We start from the raw sequence: 19,749 nt of genomic DNA, 5'->3' as shown, positions 1-19,749 counted from the left end.
ACAACAAGATAAATGAACAAGTAATTTTATTTATTTATTTATTTATTTATTTATTTATTTTGAACAAGTCACTTTAAATTAAAGTATTAGGGAAAACTTTTGTGGCCCGCAATTATGTAATTTTTATAAATTAGGCATAAAATTTTAATAAAATAAAATATTTGATAAATAAAATTATAATAAATTAATAACATGTATTTATTGAAAGATACAAAGTAAGTCCATGAGAAGGCAGAGCATAAAGAGTTTTTCTCAGGAATAAGTAAAGAGTACAAAAAGATTAGAAAAGTTTGAAATTCTTATGGGAAAATAGACAAAGATGAGTAAAATTTTAATTAATGTGCAATCCAAATTGCGAGAAAGCAAATAAAAAGTGTCAAATTTTTGTAATAATCAGAAAATACAGACCAATATGAGAATGCAATAATAAATGGCTTTAAACTTAAAAGACAAAGATATCATGAGCTGGCAAGAACAAGAAACAAACCTTCAAACACAGCTCATGAAAGTAAAAATTATTTAATTATTTGACAAAAAAGAAAAATAATTTGATAGTTTCTTTAATAAGAAAAATATGTATACATGGGTCAAGGAGGTTTGCCTTCCATCCTTCCAGCCCTACGTTGATTCATGGCACTGTATATTGTCAGGAATGATCCCTGAGCCCAGAGCCAGGATAATCCCTTAGAATAATAGGAGCTGGCCCAAAAGCCAGAGGAAGGAAAAGGAAGAAAGGAAGTATATTCATGTAGTTATTTTTCAGTGAAAATTTAGTATTTATATAAAAAATGATTATAACATTTTAATAATAGCCCCAATTTTAGTTACTAATAAGCCAAGATATGAGTTAATATTAGAGCAAATAGCATATAATAAGAAAAACAAAGTAGCAACCAAAAAAGTCTAGACTAGTAAGTACTCAGGTTTGAATTTTAATATTATGATGCTGTGTGGGCAGGATGCTGATGTTGAACAAAAGATCTGCCGCAGTAGCTCCATTTAATTACAGTAAAAAAAACAAGCAAAATTAATGTCTCATCATCATCATCATCATCATCATCATCATCATCCCATTGATGATTGAATTTCTCGGTGGTCTCAGTAACGTCTCCATTTGTCCTAGTCCTGAGATTTTAGAAGCCTCTCTCTACTCATCCTTCTCAATAATGCCACATTGGAGGCTCTTTCAGGGTCAGGGGAATGAGACCCAGCTTGTTACTGGTTTTGGCATATTAATACACCATGGAGACCTTACGAGGCTCTCCCATGTGGACAGAAAACTCCGGTAGTTTGTCAGGTTCTCCCAGAGGAGAAGTAGGCTATAAGATATCCGGGAGCAAGTTTAAAAGCAAGCTCCTGGAAGCTTTTAAGTCTCTGGATGCAATTTCACAGCATGGATGGGATTTCACGGCGCCAGAGGCAGTCCCTGGGTGTGACCACCTAGCTACTGGGAAATGGAAATCTGGGTGGAGGAGGCCCAGTACCAACCCCAGGAGGCTTGCAGGTCTCAGCCCGGTGTCCCACACACCTGGGTTCCTCTGCTGGTACCTTCATGCGTGAGGCTCGTCCAAACGTGTGGAGAGGGGCCTTGAGCATGGCTGTATCCAGAGACTTAAAAGCCAGCTCCCGGAAGAGAAAGACGCAGAGAGTCTCTTGCCCGCTCGCCTGGCTGTCTTCCCCGGGGCCCCTCGGAGGGGATGGGCTCCAGCTTCCCTCCCTACCCCGAGCAGAGCTCCTGGCGGCCAAAGACCTCTGGAGCCTAGCCACAGCCATGCTCAATGTTATTGGAGTAGGAGTTTTACTGAGGGAGTAGATAGCTTGTTTTAAGTTGATGGAATAATGCCCCTTTCTTGATTATGGTGCTAATTATATTGATGTATTAATTTGACAAATTCAAGAAGTCAGACCATCTCATTTCAGCTCTTCTGTATCTTGTCTGTCCTTCAATTAAGTGTGGAAAAAATATAGAATGCAAATGAAATGAGCTCTAAAGAGTTTAAAAATTATCATCATAAGGAAGGAAGCATTTAGTGATTTTATTTTTCCCCTAACAGAATTAACTTGGAAATGAAGTCAATGAAGTAGTTTTCTTAAGACTTAAACTATAGAAGAAATCATCATTTGAATGAACATTGTCTTATTTATTAAAATGAAACCCAGGGCCAGGGAGACAGATCAGGGGTTATGGTGCAAAATTTTCATGCAGCAACACTAGTTTGATCTTTGGCACCACATGGTCTCCTGAGGGGACTAGGTAATTCCTGACACTGAGGTTCCCCAATAGTTCCACAACCAAAAAAAAAAAAATAGTTCCACAACTGTGGCCCTCACACTGAATCATCCTGTTCACCAAAATCTCTGGGAGGAGCACCCAGGTCTCCTGAAACCATTTAGAACACCACTCAGCCCCGATCCCCACCCCCACACAAATAAAAAAGAATTCTTAAGATAAATAAAATATATTTATTGAATGGAATCTGATCAATGATGTATCACTTGTATCACTTGTCATCCCGTTGATCTTCGATTTGCTCAGGTAGGCAAATCAGTGATGTAAATTATGCAATATTCAATAGAAGTGTCAAATACAAATTGATGTAACCAGAAAAGCCCTATGGTTGAATAAATGCAAAAATAGAGATATGCTAATGATTTCAAAGTAGGGCCAGTATATTTATTACCTTAAATACAATTGCTTTGCACAAATGCTCAGAGCCAGTAATTTTTATTTAATTTACATACTAAAGAGATTTTGCATTGTCTTCATTTTTATTACACATTTATGTCACACTCTGGAGTTGTATTTTGAAATTAGTTTATGGAACATAAAAAACATTAAGTAGAGAAATTGAATAGAGAAGTTTAACAATAAGATGAAACATTTATCAGATGAGATATATATATATCAATTCAATAAGTTATATGACAAAAAATAAGTTTAATCTGACAAAAATGAAATCAAAGTAATTTGTGTATAAACCATTATCTCTGTATTGATACTTACATATTATTGAAATTTAATATGCATTAGTATTATATTGATTATAATAGCACTGTAGCACTGTTGTCCCATTGTTCATCGATTTGCTGAGCAGGCACCAGTAACATCTCCTTTGTGAGACTTGTTGTTACTCTTTTTGACATATAGAATACACCACAGGCTCTGCCGTATAGGCAGGATACTCTTGGTCGATTGCTGGGCTCTCCAAGAGGGACGGTGGAATCGCCAAGTTGACCGTGCGCAAGGCAAACACCCTACCCACTGTGCTATCCCTCCAGCAAAGAAAATATCTCTTTACTATAGAGACTTCATAACTACTTAAGACAAAGAACACATCGAACCCCATCAGAAAATGGGGCGATGAAATGAACAGAAACTCTCAAAGAAGAAATCTGAATGGCCAAAAGGCACATGAAAAAATGTTCTTCATCACTAGTCACCAGGGGGATGCAGATCAAAACAACAATGAAATATCACCTTACACCACAGAGACTGTGATTGGCCTACATCCAAAATAACAAAAGCAACTGGTGTTGCTGTGGATGTTGGGAGAAAGGGACTCTCCTTCACTGCTGGTAGGAATGCTGACTGATTCAGCCCTATTGAGAAAACTATATGGACAATTCTCAAAAAATTAGAAATTGAGCTCCCATTTCACCCAGCAATACCACTCCTGGTAATATATCCCGGATACGCAAAAAAAGTATAGTAGAAATGACATCTGCACTTGTATGTTCATTGCAGCACTGATTACAATAGCCAGAATTTGGAAAAAATCCGAATGCCCCAGAACAGATGACTGGCTAAACAAACTTTGGTACATCTACACAATGGAATAATATGCAGCTGTTAGAAAAGATGATGTCATAAAATTTGCATGTAGGTAGATCAACATGGAAAGTATCACGTTAAGTGAAATGAATCAGAAAGAGAGGGACAGCCATAGAAAGATTGCACTCATTTGTGGAATATAAAGTAACAGATTGGGAGACTAGCACTCAATATTATTAAAGATAAGCACTGAGAGGATTACTCCACAGCTTAGAAGCTGGCCTCACATACTGGGGGGAAGAGGCAGTTCAGTTAGAGAAGGAAAAACCAAGTAAATGGTACTAGGAGGATATGCCTGGGATGGGAGATGTATCCTGAAAACAGACTATAGACCAAAAATGATCAACACTTAATATCAATTGCAAACCACAACACCCAAAAGGCGAGAGAGAGAGAGCAAAAGGGAATGCTTTGCCACAGAGACGGGGTCAGGGGAGGGAGTACAGGGCAGGGATGATGGGAGAGATCTTGGGACCATTGGTGGTGGAAAATGGGCACTGGTAGAGGGATGGATACTTGACCATTGCATGACTGAAATGCAAGCACAAAAATTTACAAGTCTGTAACTGTACCTCAAGGTGATTCACTATTAAAAAAAAAAAACAGTATATATTAAAATTTGTGCATTTATTTTGTGCCCATTCATAGTAATTACAGTTATATTATTTTCAAAATACCTAGACAATTTTTCATAATAACATTTTAAAGTTATTTTTATGTGTGACATACTTAACTGGTCTATACAGTTTTAATTAATCTTAATTTTTTTACAGAAATGTCTATTTACAGCTTTTATTACAATGACATATTCAAATATTTGCTTAATCTGAATAGTGAAACAATCTAAATAAAATTGTAACTACCATATATTAGAAATGTAAAGAACTTCTGGTAAAGACACCATTTTGGTGGAGTATTTTTCATTGATGCTAAAAGCATATCATGATCTGACTTAGCATATAAATCTAGATCAAGGGGTTTATAAAGACAATAAGTGGGCATGAGAAAATTTTGCTTGCCTTTAGGAATCTATTAAACTATACTTTGCATCACAAATAGACTGCAATGCACATATCTATCCAAAATATGGAGTTAAAATAAGAGTTGGCTGATTTTCAATAAATCAATGCGAAGAGGTTTACAACCTTTTAAAATTGGAACAGCCAACTTCTGGATTACGATATTATTTTAGACGTCTGAAAAAGAAAGTTTGAAAAAGGAAGAAGGAATCTCAAAAGTATGAAATGGCAATCATATTAAGATCCCATCTTCCCACAAAAAAAAAATATTTCATGTAGCAGACTTAAAATAGTGATCAGTAATTTGAGAGGGGAGGGGCAGAGTAAAAACTAAAATCCTTTCCTACAATTATGCTAATTAAAGATCGAACAATTGGTGCTCAGGACGTACTCCTGGCCTGTGTGCAGGGATCACTCTTGGCCAGTGTGAGGACCATATGGCGTGCTGTCGATGGAACCTGGGTCCGCCGCACATAAGATAAACTCCCCACCTGCTGATCTATATCTCTGGCCCCCAAACAAAAATTTTCATATAAGTACTAAGATATGAAACTCATGGAAAAAAATAAGTTTAGAAACATGCTAAATATTTTGTGAGAATCTATTGCCAAAAATCGAAATTTAGTTTTATAAGCTGTTTTGAGTGAGCCTGAAGCAATACTTGAAGCAGTAGAGAGAACTACAGAACACTAAAAAAACATATTCCAGAAACTCTCACATCTGGACATACAAGAAGCCTTCCTATAAGGATCTTTCAGTTCTCTGAAGCTCACTCCCTTGAATGTGGGCATAGGTAGGATGCTACCTTCCATTTAGGGAAACAGTCTACCACTGTTTTCTTTCCTTAAGCATCACAAAAAAGTTGTTCTTCTATGGAAGGCCAAGTTCTTGTTTTGCTGTGGAGGCCATACCCGGTTTTGCTCAGGAAGCAAAAGGAAATTAGTCCTGCCTCTGTGCTCTGGGATGATTCTGGACACTCTGAGGGGCCCATATATAATGCTAAGAATAATACTGGGATCTGCCGTTTGCAAGGCAAACACCTCAATCCTAAAACTGTCACTCCAACACCTACAGTTTTTTTATTAGCCTACAAAACATATATGGCATATCAATTAATTCATGTATAAATATTCCCTTTCAATGCAGTAAAGTTAATTGACCACCAATGGAGTCAATTTTCTTTTAAAATTGTGCTTATTGGGGTCAGAGCAATAGTACAGCAGATAGGGCGCTTGCCTTGCATGTGACCCCTGGCATCCATTACGACATTCCCCAGCACTGCCAGAAGTCATCCCTGAGTGCAGAGCCAGGAGTAACCCCTGGGCACTGCTGGGTGTCACCCCAAAATGAAAAACAAACAATTTTTCCTATTGAAAATTGCGGCTGGGTGATACAGTAATACGACTCAACAATTAATGGTGAGAATATGCAAGTGAGAAGCAGGTCTTCCCATTTCTGTGTTTCTGCCAGCCCATTTCCGTTCTCACATGAACTCTCCCTTCTCTGTGAACTTATGGAATTTTGAACTTCTTACATAAACAATTGTGACTTCTACTTGACATCAACCATAAATTTTTAAAATACTTCAATGTACTTTTGCTTATTTGCAGGAGGCATGTTTTCCTGGTGTTGTAACCCTGGAGTCTGAAAGTGAAAAGAGGTTTACATGTCTGTGTTTACTAAAGACTATCTCTATAGACTAGCCCACTGATGTGCCTAAAGCAGCACACGTGTTTGGTTTTAACATATTTGCTCAAATTCTTTGATATACAATCTCTGTCCCTCTTGGAGAGCCCGGCAAGCTACCAAGAGTATCCCACCCGCATGGAAGAATTTAGCAAGCTTCCCATGGCGTATACAGTAACAATAACAGGTCTCATTCCCCTGACTCTCAAAGAGCCTCCATTCCTTGGGAAAGACGAGTAAGGAGAGACTGCTAACATCTCAGTGCTGGGACGAATGGAGATGTTACTGGTGCCTGCTCAAGCAAATTGATGAATAACGGGATAACAGTGATACAGTGATACAGTATAAATATACATGCACATAAAAATATCTCCTGGCTAACCCAATACTTCTAGACTGTCTCGTTTTTCTTTTTATCTATTTATTTATTTGTTTATCTATTTATCTATTTATTTATTTATTTATTTATTTATTTTGCTTTTTTGGGTCACACCCAGCAATGCACAGGGGTCACTCCTGGGTCTGCACTCAGGAACTACTCCTGGCGATGCTCGGGGGACCATATGAGATGTTGGAAATCGAACCTGGGTCGACCATGTGCTGTGCTGTTTCTCCAGCCCCTATCTCTTGTTTTTAACAACTGCACATTAGGCATTTTTTGTAGGGCTTGAGAAATAGCTCATTGAACTGAATAAATGCTTTGTATGCTAAAGGCCTGGATTTGATATCTAGTTTTATGAAGTTCTGCAAGCACCAGAGGGAACTACCAAACACACACAACCCCCCCCACCCCACACACACACACACACAAACTGTGCACCATTAAGACTGGCCTGTAAAAGGAAAAATGAGGCAAACCAAGGCAAATCAATCATTTTTTTTGTATAGGCAGTAGTCTATATTTTCTGTTTTGTTTCATCCTCTTTTCTCTTCAACCCATCCACTTCAATCTCAATTTTGTCCACATCACTGCTGTGGGGGAAAAGAAAAATCACCTTTGTGTTGCCAAATTCACAGGCAATTCTGACCTCTCATTCACTCCAAGGAAAGTTTGACCTAGAAGTTGAATTAGCTGTTCATTGTGCCTCGACTGTCTTCCATGTCCTCAAGCTTTCATACACAGTTTCCTTTTACTGATCAAAACTTTTCCTTTTAAAACCTCAGGTGTCACTTTTCCCCTCCCTCCCTGGTTTCTGTTTGTGAATTATTAGGTTGCCTTTGCCTTTCAATTTCAGATTTGCATGTCCAAATGCGCACATGATGTTGCTACTAGTGTGACTAATTATAAATAAACACAGCCTAAGTATGCAAACTTCTTATTTCTGCCTGCAGCCAGTGTGATTGTTCTCTATCTGCATCCAAAATATTTCAAGTCTTTTTTTTTCCCCATATTTTTATAGCAAAAATAAATAAATAAATAAAAACCAGAAAGTGCTGGGGGGTGAGCGGTGTGCTGCTAAGACATAGTACAGAGGGTCAAGCATGGTAAAGTGTTTGCATTACAGTCAATACAGTTTTGACTCTGGTACCCAGAGTGGCCCCCACCCCCTACAGGGGTCATCCCTGAGGGCAGACCTAGGAGTAAGCCCAGAGTAATACCCAGATGTAGCCCAAAAAAGAACAAAACCCAAAATAAAATTGAAAAAAAATAGAATTTTCCTTCAGCCAAGTCTCCTTTCTTTTCTAACAACCTTAAATCAAAAACCTTAGGAGAGGCTTATAAAGCTGAGTTTTATATTTTATTGCAGTCACAAAATGGAAAGTTCTTTGCAGTAAAATAAAACAAACTCAAACCAGATTGTCAAAAATCAAGATCTCTGAGAAATGTCAGGTAACACTGTATGTTGTGAACCCTTCATTTTAAATGATTTGTGGTATTTTATAGTGATTTACAGTTGTTTTTCCAATTTCTTGGCAATTAGTTTTACCAAATCTTAAATGAATATAAACAATTACCACATACATATATATATAGAACCATCCCTTTAATTATAATATTTAGAAAATATTTTGCATTCTGTGCCATAAATATGTGCCATAATGACACATACTAATAGTGTCATTAGTTTTAATAGAAACTCTGAAAATGATACAGATGTACATATTAGAAAACAGTGTACTCATAATTGAAATTTAGTGAATTCATTTTATTGTATGCAAATAGAAATAAACATGTATGGTCATCTTAAGTTTGAAGCTTCTTAAACATTTTCCACTAATACCCTTCTCAACTGAGAAATTTGAATATACTCTAGGTATATAAAATACATATAGGTAAATATGTATATATATGTATATATGTATACACACATATACTCATGACAAATCATAAATGTAATTTAAAACAAAATTTTCACGACCCGTATTTTCAGCTACATGCCACCATACACACTCATGAGGTCACAACCCAGTTTAATAAAAACATATCTATAGCAGTGTGCCACTATATGCATGGCATGTTGAGTCAAAAAAAAATCATGAAACATTTTTTGAGAAAGATATGTATTTTGTGAAGCTAATAAGCAAAAGAAAACAAGGTGTTAATTAGCGTTAAGTGCATGATTACCAAAATACATTTTAATTGAGTAATGGCCATAACAGGAATTTATTACAGATAGAAATCAAAGTAAAGAAAGAGATTGGAAAATGGAAAATGAATATTAATTGTTTTCTTGTTAGATAATAAGTCATTGGTGTCTGTGAAGAGAATTTAGAAGTTATTGAAGGGAATTTTTTAAATACAGGTTGAAATATTAAATGTTCAGTTATTACCAGTTTCCCACTACATCTGATGTGGCATCTGTTATATTTAATATAGCTTTCATTTTGATTGAATATTGTTACTGAGAAATAATTTTACTTTTGTACTTAGTAAGCATTTTTTTTTTTTTGCTTTTTGGGTCACACCTGACAATGCACAGGGGTTACTCCTGGCTCTGCACTCAGGAATTACCCCTGGCTGTGCTCAGGGGAACATGTGGGATACTGGAAATTGAACCCAGGTCAACCTCGTGCAAGGCAAATGCCCTACCTGCTGTGCTATTGCTCCAGCCCCAAGGAAGCATCTTTAAATGAATGAGATTATATTTCTATAATAGGTTCACAATTTTTTATTTATTTATTTTCATGAATTTTTTAAAAGTTACTACATGTATATTGGCACCTACTGTGACAAAATTCCATATTCCATGGGTTTATTAAAACTATCCAAGAATCGTGTATATTCACAGTTCTAAAATTTCATTTCTGTTTTCAAATGGTCCATTTTTTAAGCAAACATATAATGCCCAATAAAATCCATTCAGTTAATTAGCTGAGGATAACAATATTTGTCTGTCAATGATATTATGAAGTCTTATAGTTGGTATATATATCAGTAAAATTTTATTACTCCTCCTGTTCCTAAGATAAGTGATTTTAAGTGTGCATTTAACAAGGATTATGTTATAATTTTATTGAGTCTTTGAAATGGAAAATGCAGGAATAGTTTACTCTTATACAATATACAATCTTTGATTGTATATTGTTTTGTATTGATTTCTGGACTCATCCAGTAGTGCTCAGGGGCTTAACCTGTCTTTCTGCTAGGCAGTTTTTTCTTCTTTTGCTCAGTGGAGAAAGTTTTACTGGGGTCTAACCTGTCCCCCCTGCATTCTGTTCCTTGAAATATCTCTTTAGCCTTTACATAATCGTTTTTATGACAGAAATATGACTCGGAATATAAATCCTGCAACAATTTCAAGTGGGTGAATTTTTAAAATGTAGACCCTAATATCATTACCAAACCTTTTTTTAGACCTTTGAATGTCAAAGCATTTTAATTTAGATTAAGAAAAATAACTTTATAAAATAAGTAGTCAATAAAAAGCTATCCGATTTGATAGTTATCTGGTTCATATTAAATCTTGTAATCCATATTACAAAGTGACATATTTGAAAAACATAAGTAAATGTAACTAATGAGCTATGATCTAACCAATTTAAAGTCAAACTTCGGTCTCTTGGAAATCTAATTTTGTGGTCTTGGAGAATTTGCCAATATTTCTGAAATTTAATTTTCTCATCTGTATAATAGTATTAGAAGAGTATCTGGAATGATATTATGGGGATTGTATATAAATAGTCTGACAGATACTTTGTATGCAGAAAATGTTCCTTTCTAGCAGAGGGAGTAAATATGTTTAACCTTAGAATATAACATATTATAAAATCTAAATGAATCTAGAATACTTAAGATAAATTTTAGATTCATCAATTATAAAAAATTTAGAATAGCTCCTGTTACTATAAATATTTGAATTAGGGACAGACCATGGTCCAAAGAGATAATTAAGCAGCCATTTTTATCATACTATATTACAGATGAAGACAATTAATGTTTATGGAAAGTGGCTAGCACCTGAAATATCACTAGTCATTTATTATACCAAGTACAATTTGATTTTAAGCTCTCAATACTGTGCCACTGAAAGCAGGCTAGTAGAAGCAAGTCTTCCAAAAAGTTAGCATAAAATAAGGAATATGTGCAATTCGTAGAACATAATATTTAAACTTGCTATTGACATCTTCTGCTTTATGTTTTAACCCCTGCTTTAATAGTTTAATTTAGTTTCTGTTTTCACTAAAAGCCACCTTAATTCTCTTTTTGGCAACCTGCCTAGTGTGAAACAACAAATGATTTGTATACTCTTGAATCCTAGCCTCACTCAGATGTGAAAGAGTCTTTTATGTTAACCAAAAGTTTGAGAAAACCCATCTGTCCTTGAGATCTTTCCAATGATTAATATGAAGATTTTGAAGCAAGAACTGATATCTAAGAAGACTCATTAGCTTCCTGAGGCACATCAAAATTTTATGATTATTTTAGTTTTGTTTTGATATAGGGGCCATATGTGGCAGTGTTCAGAGATCACTCCTGGCTCTGCACTCAGACGTCACTCCCAGTGGGGTTCAGAGGACCCTGGAAGCAGAAGATGAACCAGGGTGTTCAGGGTGTTCTTGTGCAAGGTTAACTCCCAACCCGCTGTACTATCTCTCCAGCCCTGGTGCATCAACATTTTAATTGACTTTCTTTTTCTTATACTCACTTTCTAAACAATGACAACGAAGTAGATTATTTTAGTAAGTTAATGTTGCTGAGAAAGTTTCTGATGTTTTTTTAAAACTGTTTATAGCAAAAAAAAAATTCTTACTTTTTACTGTTGTATATTTCCTCTACATTATATTATTACCAAACTAAAAGTTAGATTGACTATAAGCAGACTTAAGCAGACTCTTCCTGGCTATGTAATTTTTGGTATTATTACAAATGTTCTTATTAAACTGACATTTTATTACCAGTTGTTACTATCATGAATACAATTTTCACACATAAACACTAACATACACATAAGCACACATAATGTCTGAAGTGGGAAAGGCGGAGTATCTCAACATTTTTACAGCACTTTATTATACAAAAAGTTAATTAAAAAAAAGGGTGAGTTTTAACTCAAAGTGGGTATAAAAGAGAGAAAAACTTGGGCTGAGTAGTATCATTCTCAATCAAACTCACATTCTGACAGAATTCAAATTCTGTCAATGTGAAAATAGAGACTTTCTTCAAAGAGAGTCAAATCAGGGTTTGCTCCCATTAAGCATATCCTCTAATCCTTTGTTTCTGTGGTCAAACTATTTAAAAAAATGTTTCATAATTGTTTTCATGAAAAAATGTATTGCTTCCACATCTGCCTATTGTTAAGAAGAGGAATCACTGTTATATTTAAAGGAGCCACAATTTAGGAGAAGAAATTTTATTGAGTTACAGAAAGTTTTACAAAAATTCACAGAGCAAAGAAGAAAATAGATAATATTAATCATGTATAAAACCCCATAACTTTAGTGACTTTTTAAGAATATTTTGTAGGGTCACAACTGATACTTTTAGAAGAATGATACAAATGGTAATTCAAGCTGCAAGGTTTCTTTTATTCATTCTTATCATTATATTTCAATTAAGTTCCTTAAACTAGTGAATTCTTTCTTCATGTGAAATATTCAATAAACTTGAATAAACTTGCTCAAAAAATGAGCAAGAAATCGTGAAGAATATATGTGTGTATATATGTATATTTATGTAGATGCATGCCTGTATTTATATATATTTATATGTATATCAAAGTACCGACAAAAATTGCCTGAAAAATAATCAATGATTAAGTACAAAATGGGATGAAGCTTAGAGGAGTCACAGTAGTGACTTACATTTCATAAGTATCACAAAGATGGTATATAGAATATGGATAATAAAAAAATTAAAAACTAAAGTTGTCTGATACTAGATTACATTTATATGATATATACATATATGTACATATGCAATAAGAATAGATAATGCTTGTTGAGTTTATATTAACATACCACTAATTATTCTTCATGACAGATCTTAAATTTTTTTCTAAATAATGGTTAATGAGATATTGAAACTGATTAAACAATAAATTTTCTGACAGTTTTACTTAGTGAATATTTAAAATTTTTCTTTATATATAAAATCATAGGATTTCTTTTCAAGTAAAACTTGATATACTTTTTCAGTATTTAGAAATGATTTATGTGTGCATATATTCTTTGATCATTTATCTTTTTATTAAATAATGATAAATCATATTTTACTGTTCTTTTTTCTTTTTTGTTCACACCCAGCGATGCACAGGGGCTCTGCACTCAGGAATTACCCCTGGCGTTGCTTAGGGGGCTATATGGGAGGCTGAGATATGAACCCGGATCAGCTGCATGCAAGGCAAACGCCCTACCCTCTGTGCTATTGCTCCAGTCTCATATTTCCTTGTTTTGACTCTGATTTTAAATTAAAATATTGCATGTAAAATGAAAAGTGTATGGCCAAATTTTCTAAATAATTTTGAATGTTATCAAAAGTGAAGTTAATTAGGTCACACATCTTTACTTTCTAACATGATAGTAGTTACCTGCTTCCTATTATTTATTCACCCTGCCATTCAAATAATTGTGCTGCATTATTCAGTAATTAGAATTGTGTGTTTTACTGCTGAAAAATATACCTTTAAAGAGCTGATAACAGTATGTCAGAATGATACCATATAATTGTCATGGATGAGGAAACTTTTAGAAATTAATCATTTCACAGTGAAAATATAATAGAAAAACTCATTCTAAAAGCCATTAAATATTGTGAAATTATTTAATTTTTAGCTATTTTAACATTATCTTTCTTTTCCTCTTCGTCTCTCCCTCTCTCTTTAATATTGGTGGTAGGATTGATTTCAGGGCTTCACACATGCAAAGCACGCGCATGCACTCTGCCATCCAGTACAATTACTTTTTAATAAAATTAAATTCAGTATCATTTATATGTCCAGCCTCTTGGTGAATTTTGTGTTCTTCATTTCACTAAAAATAATTCACATTTTCATAGATAACCAACTTTCTTTATAAAGTAATGGGATAGATTCAGATATGCTAGAGATTAGGTAATTCTTGGGGTTTCCTCATGTCTGTTTCTCCCACAGACTTCACTATATGGATAAATACGAACATTTTGCTAGAATAGGTGACAGTCAATTCTCCACAGTGGAATTTAAAATAATCTCTTCAGAGTACAAGAGCCAGCAGGTTATTGCTGCAAAGTGGATGGAACCAGAGGGTGTTATGAGAAGTAAAATAAACCAGAAGGAGGAGGACAAATACTGAAAGAAAGCAAGGGAATGTGCAATGTCCAATCGAAAAACAAAACAAAACACTGCACTAATCAAAAATAGATTCGTGGAGGGGTGGTGGAAGGGAATAATTTTATGGATGGTGGTGGATTCATTGTTCTTTAGGAGGGGGGCAAGCACACATAAACATCTATGCTATTGAAACAAAGACATTTCCTTGAAAACTCAAGAAATTGATCATTTAAAAGTGTAATATGTAACAAGGTCTTTATTTTTTTTTAAGATGAGCCAATAATAGTTGGAGGGATTGTTCTGGATGGGAGATGTGTGCTGAAAGTAGATAAAGGACCAAACCCCCAGCTCCCTGTCTGTAATAGCTGGACTCCTGCTTCCAAGCGTTTCTATCTGTTGTTCTATCCGTTGCTGGTACCTGGGAACCCACCCCTTCCATCCTCACCCAGGGAGCATTCACCCAGCCCCCCAGCCCCCAGGCCCCAGGGGTCACTCATTGCTGTACCCCACCCATTTGGGGCACTCAAATGAATAGTGGAAAACTACAGTCTAAATTCCATGCTAGAATAACCCCGTAAAAACCCTATCAGTTAACAAGGTAGGACTACACCAGCCAGCCTTACTAATGTACCTCTACATGGTAATGAAAATAATGAGAACGACCAAAAGATAAAGAGGTTCTTGGTGTAAAGTAGCAGATCAAGTCAGTACTCACGTAACTAGGAATATAAAGTGCCACTGTCTGCACAAAACTAAGAACAATGTTAAACCAAAGGAATTCTACTACACTGGCAAACAGGAACAGAAATCTAGGCAAGTTCTCAAGTGCCTCAAAATTCTTGAGTCTAGTGGAGGAGGAACTCCAGTCTACACTCGATTGATGGTAATGGAAAGTAAGTAATCACTGAGAGTGAAATCCATTCAATTCAAAGAAAAATGAATTATGAGTGTGAAAGAATCTATACAAATGGGACTGAAGCAGCTAAAAAATACAATAGTAAACCACAGCATGCATCTTAAATACAGCGGGCCTTCTCAAAGTCTGAAAAAGAGATACAGGCTATTAACAATAGTTAAGTGTCAAGAGAAAGGAGAAGCAAATAAATAAGGAGGATGTAAGATATTAATGGATAATAAGAAGGATGATCTCTGAATTATAGTAATACCAGGAGGAGAAGAAAAAGAGAAAGGGGCAGAATTAGTAGTGGAAGAGATTAAAACTCAGAACTTCTCATCTCTGGAGAATTTCTGCACAGATTGAAGAGTCCCAAAATGTACCAAAGAAAGTAGATACCTACAGTACACCAACACAACTTAGGCATTATTGATAATATATTTAAGTATCTTCTTAAAAGTTATAGCTATAAAAAAACTAATTCAATGATTTGTTGCTAATATCACATGCAGACACAAATATAAAATATAATTTTAAATTAATAAGTTTATTTTATTTACTAAATCATCAGAAAATAAACAGCATTATCAAAATTTGGAGTCTTAGTGAATAGATTAAAAACATGAAATTTTGTTTACTAAATCCAATATGTTCCCTTTTTTCAAATAATAAGACCAGCTAAAAATAATCTTTTTGTCACATTATTGCAAGACACATATAGCATGCCATTGAAAAATTATATATTGGTTTTTTGGAAAGGAATGGACTGTTAGTACATTTATGATATATATAGAACCATAGAAAATTTATAATGGGTTTTGTTAATTGATAATGTTAGAGAAACAAAAGAAAAAATATTGAATCAAGAAGGCAGACAGAAAAATGAATTAACATTAACATGCCAGGAGCAGTTTCGTCTTCTAATTGAGCAGCAGACTCTGTACATAAACACAGTCCGGAAGGGGCTGTATGTTATGTATTTTGTCACCTTCTCTTGCCAATTCAAATAAGTTTGATCTTCAAAATAAATCAGAATTTAACTTTTGTTGTTAAATATATGCTGTTATTGCAAAAAGTAAAATCATTTTGAATATTAACAATAGTATTCTTTAAGATAAAGATCAATATATGTATTATCCATACACATTGAGCAAAATGCTGTGAAATATACTTTTAAACTTTATAACAAATAAAATAACCTTAAATTTATCTTCCTTTTGTCTTATATTTACATGTTTAAAGTATTTGTTTCTGTTGATTATCTCATTCAAAACTTACAAATATGGGATTTAATTTTATATCATTTCATAAATCAAGGGGTTTTTTTATTTGTTGTTTTGTTAGCTTTATCTCTGAACACAAACAAATCTGGTTTGCTATGATAATTTTGCCCCATGCTACTTTCAACAATTTTAACCTTGGGCAAATACTGTAAGCCTCATTTTCTCAGAGTTGTAGAATGATGATAGAAATATTTTAACATTGAGCAGAGGAGAAGAAAATAATATACTGTAATGAATATAAAACGTTTATCGCGGTGTCAGATATATTAGGGAGATCACTAAAAAGTAAGTTGAGGGCAATATTTTCTGTTTGTTTTTTCTTTTTAAGTCACACCCATCCATGCACAGGGCTCACTCCTGGCTCTGCACTCAGGAATTACCCCTGGCGGTGCTCAGGGGACCATACTAGATTCTGGGAATCGAGAATCAAACCCATGTCGGCCGAGTGCAAGGCAAACGCCTACCCTCTGTGCTATCCCTCCAGCCCCCATGAGGGCAATATTTTTTTAGCTCTCATTGCATTATAATCATTCATCATAAAATTCCTTCAAAGTAAATGCTTTATGCCCTATATAAGATTTAAGGGAAAAAATACCTCAGAATTATAAACCATTTTTTTCCCACTCAACAATGTCTTTTAACTTCCTATTGGTTCAACAAATATTATTTTAAGAGTAGAAGATGAAACAAAGTTTTCACATATTCAGAGGGAATCTGCAATCTGTAGAGAATAGATATTATTCAAAGTGAATGTAAGGAGTAAAATATATGTCCGTTGAGGAACTTTTTTTTTAATATGTTTTCATTGATAATGTATAGCATAATTATTAGAATAAGGATACACACATTAGTCATTGAACTTTTTTCTTTTTAATATCCCACTGTAGCTGTCTTGGATGTCTGAGTAGTACCTTTAGTTCTCTCTCAAACTCTGTGATCTGGGGAAGTAGACGAGAAAGCCGCTACCTGCAACCACACACTTTTAGGCTGGAATGTGTGCACATTCATGCACATAATCACACAGACACACACACACACAGAGTGCCATTTCTATATTGATTTAATGTTGTGTTATTAAAAAAAAATTCAACTTTGTGTGATGTTGACAAAAGGTGAACTACCACCATCAAATGGTGTACCATTCTTTTTATTTTGAACATAATTATTCTTCAGAATTTAATAAGGTAAAAGGAAGATTAAATTAGAAACGTTATGAATATATGAAAAAGAAAAAGAAAATAAACTGCATCTATAATCAGTTGGGTGACTTTCTTGAATAGGTATGGAAAATTTTCATATATATGTAGGGATATAGATATAGATATATATATATAGATATAGATATAGATATAGATATAGATATAGATATGGCTGGAGCGATAGCGCATCCGGTAAGGCTGTCGCCTTGCAGGTGGCCAACCCGGGTTTGATTCCTCTGCCCCTTTCAGAGAGCCCGGCAAGCTACCAAGAGTATCTCGCCTGCATGGCAGAGCCTGGCAAGCTACCCATGTCATATTCGATATGCCAAAAACAGTAACAACAAGTCTCACAATGGAGATGTTAATCGAGCAAATTCATGAGCAATGGGATGACAGTGATACCGTGATGTATATGTATATATATATATGCAGTGATACACATATATATTATATATACATATATACATAAGTAATTCAAGCAGCAGTTTTTGAGTATCTTATGACATCTTATGACACACTTAAAATAATATGCTGAAATATATAGCATTATTTATATTCTTATTATCTTACAGTTTAAGCAAAAGTAGTTGACATAGATTTATCAAGCAACACACAAAAAGTGAAAGACCCAATATTAAAATGCAAAATTTACCTCCCAACAGAACCCTTTCCCCAGTTTGTTAAATGTTTTACACAAAATGTGGGAATAATTTATGTTAGATTTTAATTAAATGAGAAATAATTCCAAACTCTATGGAAGATGGTAAATCATGATGTCATGTACAAATGATAACATGATAACCAGAATCACAGATCTCAAATATACATTAAAATAGGTGAATAATACTTAGTTATTCTGATTATCTTCTTAAGGTTTTTCAATAAGTAGATTTGAAAAGAAAAACAGTTTACTAGAGTTTCAAAAAATGTACACATACTGGTAAAGTATAAGAACGTTAAAATCTATTTGGCATTTTGAACTTCTTGGTTGAGCTCGAGCTGACCTCTATTTAAAAGGAGATTTTATAAGACTGAAAATATATTTACTATGTTTATTTATCTTATTTTTAAAATGAAACTAACAAAACAGGGTGCCAGCTAATTTTCACATCTGTTTTATCAACTAGTTTATAAATAGATAATTTTATGACTTGCATGTACAGAAATAGAGGTGTCCTAGTTAGTGACATGATAGGGTCAATCTCTCAAATATTTAGATATTATGACTATACTATATAAAGCTGATGCACTTGTCTTATATTAATTCAAAATTCAGTCCGTTTCAATGAAATATGTATTGCATGATGTGCTTTCACTTAAAAAGAGTTATACCTATAAATAAGCATTGATATAGTATTTATTTTTTTCCTTTTGGGATCACACCCAGTGGTGCTGAGGAGTTACTCCTAGCTCTGCACTCAGGGATCCCTCCTGGTGATGCTCGGGGAACATGTGGGGTATAAGGGATTGAATCCTGGTCAGCTGTGTGCAAGCGGTGCAAGGCATTTGCCCTACCCTCTGTACTAATGCTCCTGCCCCAGTCATAGTATTTTTAAATAACATAATATCTTTGACCATTCTAACATGGTTACAATTTGATTTATGTCCATTTTGAGAAAATTGTATACTCAAATTATAAAATCAAAGATACAAAGTTAATTGGTACATGGATGATACATTTCCAAATGAATCCTAATTAGAGGATACACATGCCATTACTGTAATTGCACTGCAAATGTGAAACTTTAAAATAAGCTAGAAAATGCGTCCCCTTCATTTTTTCCTTTCAAAATGCACTTACCTTGTCCTAAAGTTTGTAGGATGAGGATGTCCATCATATAAGGATAAGTAGTCATATTCCTCTTCTAGAGCAAATGACTGAAAAACAATTTGTATTCTATTTCGTTCTTCTGCTATAATTACCCATGTACAGTTTGCACCATTTGGATATCCATATGGAAAACCAGGGCTTTCTATAGTGCCATTAAGTCCTTTTAAAGTTCCACCACATGTATAAATAAAACCTGCAATAAAAAATAAACAGACTTTAATATTATGTAGGACAGAAAAAAAAATGTAATAGAAACTAATTTTTCAAATCTTAATTTTTCAAAACCCACATGGTAATAATGTTGTTAAGGATGATT

At 34.4% G+C, this 19,749-nt stretch overlaps 1 protein-coding gene across 2 annotated transcripts in view; it reads right to left on the bottom strand.

The window, feature by feature from the left end:
* The window catches only part of CSMD3 (CUB and Sushi multiple domains 3), a 1,180,343-nt gene that overhangs the window by 1,008,024 nt on the left and 152,570 nt on the right, over positions 1-19,749 (bottom strand). For both annotated transcript variants that reach the window (XM_004607658.2, XM_055125482.1), the window contains exon 2: positions 19,404-19,626. In XM_004607658.2, the coding sequence (XP_004607715.2) occupies positions 19,404-19,626 (223 nt within the window). The remainder of the gene's footprint in view (positions 1-19,403; positions 19,627-19,749) is intronic.

The sequence above is a fragment of the Sorex araneus genome, chromosome 2 (genome assembly GCF_027595985.1).
Source record: "Sorex araneus isolate mSorAra2 chromosome 2, mSorAra2.pri, whole genome shotgun sequence".
Classification (NCBI taxonomy): domain Eukaryota; kingdom Metazoa; phylum Chordata; class Mammalia; order Eulipotyphla; family Soricidae; genus Sorex; species Sorex araneus.
This window is presented reverse-complemented; position numbering and strand designations above follow the sequence as displayed.